Source organism: Notolepis coatsorum (genome assembly GCF_963971535.1).
Source record: "Notolepis coatsorum genome assembly, chromosome: 14".
NCBI lineage: Eukaryota > Metazoa > Chordata > Actinopteri > Aulopiformes > Paralepididae > Notolepis > Notolepis coatsorum.
Genome location: NC_140178.1, coordinates 29,122,150 through 29,132,397, shown reverse-complemented (window position 1 = coordinate 29,132,397; position 10,248 = coordinate 29,122,150). Strand labels below are relative to the sequence as shown.

The following is a 10,248-nucleotide window of genomic DNA, read 5'->3' as shown; positions in this document are numbered from 1 at the left end:
GCTTGGGGGAAAAAGCTGTTCTTAAATCTTTAACTCTTGGCATGTATGGACCGGTATCTCCTCCCTGAGGGAAGGAGCTGAAAGAGGTGATGTGCTGGGTGAGACTGGTCCTTGATGATACACTTGGAGCGGTGGAGGCAGCGGGAGGTGAAGACGGAGGTGATGTTTGATAGAGGAGTCCCGACAATCCTGCCTGCCGCCTTCACCACCCTCTGTAGAGCCTCTTGCTCTGCCTTTGTGCAGCTGGATAACCACACAGACTGTCTGTACAATACTGCTGTAGGCCTATAATACTTATGTAAATAAGTAAGGCAATTGAAATATATCTGCAGTACAGCTCAATACACACAATTGTTAAGGGGATGCAGACCAGAGAAAGACTTCCGTCTTGTTTACATCAGGGTCCCCCATTTTCAATTCATCATAAATGTACAGTTCCCTCCCCCTTGTATATATTTACTGTATGTCACAAATGTAACAGTACTGCATGGTCTGCATCCCCTTAACAATTGTGTGTATTGAGCTGTACTGCATTCTGCAATCTGTTAATAAAGTTTTCAATCAATCAATCAATCAATCAATCAATCAATCAATCAATCAATCAATCGGTCACTGTACCCATTCTGCAATCTGTTAATAAAGTTTTCAATCAATCAATCAATAAATCAATCAATCAATAAATCAATCAATCAATCAATCAATCGGTCACTGTACCCATTCTGCAATCTGTTAATAAAGTTTTCAATCAATCAATCAATCAATCAATCAATCAATCAATCAATCGGTCAGGTCACGTGTACCCATTCTACAATCTGTTAATAAAGTTTTCAATCAATCAATCAATCTGTTAATAAAGTTTTCAATCAATCAATCAATCAATCAATCAATCAATGAATCAATCAATCAATCCCGCAGTGCAACGTGACCCAAATCATACGGCAATCTGTTAATAAAGTTTTCAATCAATCAATCAATCAATCCCGCAGTGCAACGTGCAACGTGACACAAAATCACGTCACCATAAAGTTTTCAATCAATCAATCAATCAATCCCGCAGTGCAACGTGCCAAAATCACGTGACCAAAATCAGCCAATGGAAGCGAGGGGTTGCTATGTGCGGGCTTGTATGTGCGGGGGCTTGTAAGCGCTGGTCTCCGGAGCTGCAGCTGGAAGCATCTCCATGGCTTAATTAAACACGGCCCCACGGAGAAAGGTAAACGAAACCTAACAAGCCAGGCCGAGTAGAAGAAACTCGACACTCCGGAGGAGTCTGCATTATTAGCCATCCGTGCCACTCTGACTGCACAGCTTTCTGAACACCTTCAAGTGTTGATCAAGTTATACAGGTAAGTCCTACGTATTTTAAAATTTCTTTCACAAATAAGAAATTGTTTTGCTAGCTATGGTATAACTAAAAGTACCATGATATTTCCATCATGTTCATTTCCATGAAAATGGTGGAAATACTATGGTCATTGAATGAATGAATGAATGAAAACTTTATTTAACAGATTGCAGAATGGGTACAATACAGTACGGCTCAATACATACAATTGTTAAGGGGATGCAGACCTGAGAAAGACGTTTGTCTTGTTTCCATCAGGGTCCCCCATTTTCAATTCATATAGACATATATGACATACATGACATACAGATAGTCAGTACTGCTACATCTATACATTTATGACATACCAGATTTGCAAATACAGTACTGTTTGTGATACAGAAGGAGTCAAGAAAAGGAAGTATATACATTTGACGTAGAAACTGTACATTGGAGGAGGTTGGGTGGGGGGGGTTGGGTACATTGGGATATTGACAACCATACTGGGTAATTTACATTGGAGGTGGTTGGGGGGGGGGGGCCGGGTTTTTTTTATCGTGGTTTCGTGGATAATGCAGGTGAAACGAAACCTCTATTGACGAGGTGAGTAGCGGCCACACACCTATCATTGATGCAATCAATTGATACAATCAATTTATACAAAAAAGAAAAACTATTTTGACACCTATAAGCTGCCTTCGTCAGGGTTTAACAGGACATGGACATCACATTGAGGACCCCAGGAAGACTAGCGGACGTTCAATTGGTAGGCTATAGCTAATGGGTTAATAAAAACCAACAAACAAACATAAATATCACTGAAAGTATACTGGACTGGTCCAGTAAGTCAGCCTTTTATTTTAGTGCCCCAAATTATTGGAATGATCTTCCACACACGCTGCAAAGCAGTAGCTACTCTACTAACCAATGGACAATAATTTATTTACAACCATGATCACAAACCTCCCTGCTTCAATGTGTAACTGTTTGAACAGATTTTTCTTTATGTTCATCTGTGTTTGTTTTATTAATTTTAACTTGACTGTGACTTGACATCATTGTAAAATATTTTTTAAAGGTTTGAAATTAAACGAAATAAAGGAATAGTATAGTGCAACATACACACCTTTTCTGGCAGCCCTAAATAATATGTATAACATGTGAACTATTGCTAGAGTTTAGAGATTTCTAAATTACCTTTTTTTTTGTCCAGGAACGCATCTGATAAAATGAGATCACAAGGAGTTGGCGACAGGATGAACAGTCAGGACAGAACCTTAGACAACGTTTCTATGGCACAGTAAGAGACCGTTATCCTTATTGTGTGTGTGTGTGTGTGTGTGTGTGTGCATGCGTGTTTATGAATTTAAATGCACTCTTTAAATTCATAATATCACATATCCTGTTCTGGTGCTGTGATACTGTAAACTTTTGCATAATCTATTCTCTGATTTGACACTGGTATTTTACTTTAATTTTGCATGCTGTATTACATTTTGAACCCAAAATGTGCAGTATAGCATTCTGTGTTACTGTAATAGCTGATAACGGAGTCTTCGAAAATATCCAGTCAATCAGCCTCACGACAATTGGGTGAACATTGAAAAAGCACCAAGTAACCCCTTTTTACTGTACTTTATAATAGTTTGTTTACCGTAACTGTTTTTGTTTTTACTGTACAATACAGAGCATTACTTTATGTATTTTTCTTTACTGTAATGATTAAACTTCAAATACTGTAATCATATATTTTGTTTGTCTTTCATAAAGACACAAGCACTATACTGCAGTCTATCACAGGGGTTATGAGGAAATGAGTCTATTTTGGTAACAAGTATATTGTGTTTGACCGCATTATTTGATAATGACCATTGTATTTGAAAAGTGCACCAATAATTAAACTTTAAAGATGAACATATCCACTGTTCTGACACTATGATACACTTTTGCAGGACATACAGTATAATCTAATTTGGTTCAGTTGTTCACTTAATTGTTGGAAATATCTAATGTTTTGGTGCTGTTATAAGCTTTTGCATATACTATTCTCTGATTTGACACTGGTATTTTTATTTTGCATGCTATATTGCATTTTGAACCCAAAATGAGCAGTATAGCATTCTGTGTTAAGAGTTTTGCACATTGAAACTCTGATGTGCAAAATGCGTCAAAGCAGTCGTAAAAAACTAACTGTCCTGGGGTACAGGTAGATTTTTTTTAAATGGGTGGTAATTCCCCTCTACAGTCTTTTGAACAAATGTCATAATGTTCATTTTGTGTTACAGAGAAGAACTCCAGGAGGCTTTGAGCCAGTACATCTCGGACACTCTCAGCCACATTGATGCGGTTAAAGAATGCTGTAAACGGCTCTCAAAATGGATGCTGGAGAGGAAGAGAGAGATGGACATGATGATGGACATCAAGGAAAGGGCAGACAGAATTGACCTGAACTTTGACCACGTCAGTAACTCTGAAGATAAAGCCAAGGCTCTGGGAGAATACATGATGAGCTTTTTCACCCAGATGACTGCAGACAGCAGGCGTGAGAAGCTGAAGAAGGAGCTGGCCGATGTGCTGAAGGATACTTTGGGAGGCCTGGAGAAGCTAAGCTGCTTCCTGGATGCTGTGGAGAAGCTGGCGGTCACCTCTCTGCATGTTTTCATGGACAAGAACCATATGTTAGAGCTCCCCCTGGGGGCGAGTTTAGAAAGTGTCCAGGCTGTCATCGCTGCTGCAAAGCTGGCCTGCCCACTCATCATCCAGTTTAAGAGAGAAGCAGGGGCATTCTTCATCCCCAGCCTTCACAATGTGGAGGTGCTGGCGTTTCAGTTGGACAAATACATACACCTCACCCAGAAGATCTGTGAGAGAATGGAGAAAAGGTAAACCCTATCATGTTCAAATGGTAATATATTCTGTTTAATGTACAGTACACACATTATTATATAATACGCAATCTACTGTAGACATTTATTGTAGCCTTCTCATTCACAGTTCAGTCTGTGACCATTGGGAGAAGATGAATATCAAAACAATGGTTTTTGATATAGATTTGACTGAGGATGACACACAAAAGATGCTCCACCATATCAATCAGCTCATTAATGTCAGGTAAGCATTGCTCTTGTTACAGTAGGTGTAGATGTAGGTTAAAAACAGAGAAAGAGAGATACAAAAAAAAAAAAAACAGCTAATCCAAGTTTGAATCACTATGGCTTAACTTTTAACAGGAAACTAAAACAAACAAAATGAAAGAATGAGAATCATTTCCATCAAATTGTATAACCTTGCAATGTTATTTCAACAATAAATATGTTTTGAATAATCTTCAATATATTTGATGCTGATCCACAATGTGCCATAATGTGCCACTCCAAACCTAGGCAACTGCTTGTTAAAAAATACCTAGATCTGTCTGTTTGTGTTTATATTTGATTTTTTTATATGGTATAGCACATTTTCAAATACTCTCAAAGTATATGGCAGTGATATGTCAACACAAGATAGCTAGCAAATATTAACTCATTGAGCACCAATCACGAGTATAGTCGGGTTAACTCGCCATCACTTGAGCGCCAATCACGAGTATAGTCGGGTTTTAATCGTTATTTCTTTTATTAGCGATATCCATTCATTTTCATCCATCCAACCTGATGTTATCGTTGGGAATGGGTCTGAGCTCGCAAAAGGGCAAATACCGCCGCCTATCGTCTCCCGGATGGTATTGCACATCATTGGATTGGATTGACTGGGACTGTGCATAAAAAAAAAAAATCCGGTCCAGGTTTTCCTTCTCGGGCATGCAGTATCGTATACCATATTGACTGGGGACACTCTGAGCAGCGTGGATTATGTGTTTTGGATATATAACGTTGGATCAATAAACGCGATCAATATTTGGAATGGCGATCAGGAATTGGATGAATCTTTTTGCAGGACATCAGATGTGAGGTAAGGACTCTATGTTACCAATCTTGGGTTAATCAGATGTTTTTTTCACAGCGATCACAACGCGTGTGTGCGTGACTTTGGTGCTGACCAAGGCACGGATAAGCGATTTTTCAGCCCGCTTCTGTATCGTGCATAAGGACACATATACTATCGATAATCTAGCGTTTATTTGAAAACGATTCATAAATCGTGTTTTGTGTATTCCACTAAAGGGCTATTATCGCGTTTTTCTCTGGAATTACTAGAAATCACCAAAACTATACTCGTATTCAAAACGGTATAAAACGGAAATGTACAGATGAAAAAACTCAGTTTTGTACATGTTGACTGCAAGCAACTCATTCGCTCAACAACAGAGCGAGTGGAAATACTGACACTTCCTCAAACGGGTTGAGCGGGTGCCGACAGAGACAGCAGAGAACGAGAGAGGGAGAGAGAGAGAGAGAGGGGGAGAGAGAAAGATAGAGAGGGAGAGAGAGAGAGAGAGAGAGAGGGACACGCATTTACACACAATCTCCCGACCATGCGCGGGGCAGGAGCTTCTCAGAAACACAGAGCATTTACACAACCTCCCGACCGCACGCGGGGCAGGAGCTTCTCTCTCATGCATGTGTGTGTTTGTGTGTGAGAAGCTCCTGCCCCGCGTGCGCGGTCGGGAGGTTGTGTGTAAATGCGTGTCCTCTCTCTCTCCCTCTCTATCTCTTTCCCTCTCTCTCCCCCTTTCTCTCCCTCTATCTCTCTCTCCCTCACAGTCGGGAGCACTCGCATATCACTGTCAAAATATCTTTGCGCACGCTCCCACGCGCGTGCCCGTATTCTGATCCGTGCAATAATATTCACAGGGGTATATATTGTCATTTGAAACAAGTTACCAATGCATTGTCCCGTGGGATTATGCCCCCCGCAGCGAAATTAATTAGTATCCCCCCCAATCAATGCATTGGTAAATTATTTCAAATGACAATATATACCCCTGTGAATATTATTGCACGGATCGGAATACGGTCGCGCGCGTGGGAGTCAAAGATATTTTGACAGTGATATGCGAGTGGAGAAGCCCCACCCCATGGTGTGTGTGTGTAAATGCGTGTGTTTCCCAGAGAGAAGCTCGTGTCCCTCTCTCTCTCTCTCCCTCTCTATCTCTCTCTCCCTCTCTCCCTCTCTCTCTCTCTCGCTCGCTCATTCGCTGCTGTCTCTGTCGGCATCCTCGCAAGTAATTCCACTCGCTCTGTTGTTGAGCAAATTGTTGATTGTGGGCGGTGACTACAACCAGTGCCTTACTCACGTCAGCAAAACAGTAAAATCAGAATGGCTTAGTTGAGTGAGGGAGGATCTCGTGAACTCGAGACTAGACTGATGAGTCAAAATGAGAATTAGAGACACAGACCCCATTGATATAAACCCCCATTGGTAGGAAACAATGCTAAACACTGGAAAAGGCCATTTATAAGACACAGGACCTTTAAGCAAATAAAATAAAAAAGTCTGAGGTATTACCTGCAATCAAAGCAAGAATGACATACTGTAGGTTTCACATTCAAGCATTGTCCTACAACATTAAGTAGGTAGCTAGATGTCAACATTAATAGGACAGTAAGTACTCTCCCTTTTCTCCTTGTCAGGATGGACCAACACTTCAGGCTGGTGTTCCTATTCCAGGAGGACTTCGGTTCTGGCTTCATCAAGAATTTCATCCAACGGCAACCCAGAATGCTGCAATCTCTAGCTGAACTGGAGGAGAGCGCCGTCCAGCTAGACAGGATGAAGATGGGAGCCAAGATCTCCAGTGTGGCAGGCAGCTCAGTGGGGGCAGTTGGAGGGGTGCTGTCCATAGTCGGATTGGCCTTAATCCCTGTAACTGCTGGGGTATCCCTGGCTCTGACCATGACTGGGCTGGGTCTGGGGATTACCAGTGGAGTCAACAGTGCAGTCACTGTAGCCACAGAGATTGGAGTCAATAGGACTCATCAAAATAAAGCCAATGAGGTCCTCCAGAGATTCATGGAGGACGTGCAGTGTGTCCAAGACTGTCTGGAGGAGGCATCCCATAAAAACCTCAACATATTGGGAAAGAACAATGTGGATGTGACCCTGGGAGTAGGGAAGGTGATTACTAAAGTGTGTACTATTGGAAAAGGCATTGATTCCATTGTTGATGGTGCCTCTGCTGTGAAGATGTTGAAAAGTGAAGAGTTGATTTCGAGTGCTGGTAAACTAGCGCTCCAGGAAGGTAAAGCAGTCCGTAACCTTCCCAGGGTGGCATCAGAGATCCCAGATATAGGCCAGGCAGCAGCCAAAGGGCCACTTGCCCTCTCCCAGTCAGCCAGGGCTGGTCTGATGACTGTTAATGCCCTTTTCCTTGGCTTAGACATCTTCGTCATATGCAAAGACAGCATCAGTCTGTCTAAAGGCAGCAAGAGTGAAGTCTCACAATTCATCAGAGCCAGAGCTGCACTGTGGCGCTCAGAGCTGGACTCCTGGCAGAAGATCCATGACTCCCTGCATCAGGGCATGATGACACCAGAGAAGAGCCAAAGTATCCTAGATATGCCATTTTATGAAAAGACACTGCCATCTAAACCAGAGGAGAAGAAACAGAGAGAAAATAAATGGTTTTGCATTACACAGTAGCACAGAGAATACATTATTTGACACTATTTGCTAAAATATGTGAACACTAATGCGGGGTGATTGATTGAATGAACATTTTATTAACAGATTGCAGAATGGGTACAATACAGTACGGCTCAATACACACAATTGTTAAGGGGATGCAGACCAGAGAAAGACTTTCGTCTTGTTTACATCAGGGACCCCCATTTTCAATTCATAATGAATTGTAAGTAAGGGTGCAATTAGCACCGTGCAATCCATTCTTTGTGGATCTAGCCCAATTGTTTCAGAAGTTATGTTTGTTGGGAATCCTTGTATTGTCTCTTTGATTTAATTAATATTTGTAATCCTCATTATGTAATTAGACAACAATTTCAGTCCACATCTTTCTAATACAATTACCAGCTTTTCCTTTTTTACAAGATTATTTAACTTGCCATTTTTCTATTTTCATGCATCTTTATTTAATAAATGCCTGCTATGTTATGAACTTCAGCTAAATAAAAGTTGTATTTAAACACACTGAATTATGGTGATAATTATTATATTAATTTACGTCACAATATATTCTGTCATAGAAATAGAATAATTGATCTTATCTCTTGGCCTCAGGTAAGAGTGTGGTAAATTCCCAAACATAGATCTCATGATTAACTAATGTGTAGAAATACTTGGCCCTCAAAACAATAATTCATAGATTGTGTGTGTGTTTACATAGACCGATTGCCATTGTGGGCACACAGGTCGATTTACATATGAAGTGAGTGGTCAAATGATTCTATCTACGACAGGAACCCAAGGGCCATCTGCCATGGCCTGGGAAGAGTTTAAGACAATGGGCTCTGTAAGATCGAACTACTATGCCGAATAACTACTACTAAATGCCGAACTGTTACTAAAGGGTATACAGTATGGTATGACAGGATATTACATGGTACTAATGGGTACTGCATGATATTACAGGGTACTGCATAGTAGGTGAGAATGGGGGACGTTGTCACACGGGTAGGTTGTCACATTCATTATATTTCACCACCAGAGGGTCCTGTATCCCATATTTTGGTATTTAAATGTCCAGAATTGGGGTCAGAGTTCACCTACATACATTGTCATCTTTGGAGTGAAACAGCTGAACTTAAGGTGAGAGGACTTTTTGTGTTTTTCATGTCCATTTGTAAATATTCCGCTCCTCAGTATTTTTCTTCTAGGCTTTTACACAATTGGTTTATAATGAATTACCCTTAAAAAGTGTGAAGGGATAGCTATAATTTAGATTGTTGTTAGCTAGCTAACTAGTTGTTAGATGGTTGTTAGCCTTGATGCTATCAAGACATTCCAGTTGGGGTTGGTCGTCACATTTTCTTTGGGGTTGGTTGTCACATGTTGTGTAGGCTATTATTGTTAGGCCGATTTATTGTGTTCTTATTTTGTTATATAGGATGGCCTAAAGATGTGTTTCCTGTTTATGTTCATGTTAAGATGCATTAAGTTATGTATTTGTCAACTTGTCAATGCAATTAAACTTTAAAATTTAGTTCTGCCTTCTTGTCTTCTTTTTAAGATTTTTCCCATTAAAACACATGGTGACAACCAACCCCATAGTGTGTGACAACCATCCCCATGATGGGGTTGGTTGTCACAATGTGTCAGAGTGTCTTTGATAGGTGATTAACTCTTTGTTACAATACGTTGGAAAATGAGAGGGATACACATTTCAAGCCAACATCTTATGCTTCAATTTAATGTAGGAATGACTTCACATATTCCATCTTAATACAAATAGCCTGAGACCTAAACTGGCTGAAATCAAACAGTTGTTTTTAAACGGTAAGGCTAACATATTGTGTTTCACAGAAACAAAATTAGACTCATCTGTACAGGATCCAGAGATTGAAATTGAAAACTACTCAATAGTCAGGAGGGATAGAAATCAGTATGGAGGTGGCGTCTGTGTGTATATACACAAGGATACCAAATACATCAACCGTACTGACCTTAACCATGATGAAATTGAAACTGTTTGGATTGAAATCTTATTAGACAGGGCGAAACCAGTACTAGTAGGCACAATCTATAGACCACCAGAACAGAGTGGCTTTTATGACACACTTGATGGGTGTTTAGCTGGGGTGGAGGGGGTAGAAAAAATTCTTATTGGGGACTGGAACACGGATATGCTGCGTAAAGCAGCACCCGTCTTCAAGGCCTTCAGTAGATTTTCTGATCTGCACGGTTTCAGCCAGCTAATCACCCAACCCACAAGGGTATGTGATTCGACACAAACCACCATTGACCATTGAGCTTGGACTGGTCAGATGAACTCAGTGGTACACAGGTTGAAGAAACATGGCTTGGATTCA

The 10,248-nt window shown here is 40.7% G+C and overlaps 1 protein-coding gene across 1 annotated transcript; it reads left to right on the top strand.

Annotated features, from left to right (window-relative positions):
• Window positions 1-2,035: 2,035 nt before the first annotated feature.
• On the top strand, window positions 2,036-8,287 carry LOC311240787 (uncharacterized protein). Its single transcript, XM_084329374.1, has 5 exons — window positions 2,036-2,090; window positions 2,538-2,624; window positions 3,610-4,206; window positions 4,319-4,435; window positions 6,898-8,287. Exons 2-5 carry the CDS (start codon window positions 2,554-2,556, stop codon window positions 7,904-7,906), a joined length of 1,794 nt encoding a protein of 597 aa, XP_084185500.1. The 5' UTR covers window positions 2,036-2,090; window positions 2,538-2,553; the 3' UTR covers window positions 7,907-8,287.
• The last annotated feature ends 1,961 nt before the right edge of the window (window positions 8,288-10,248 follow it).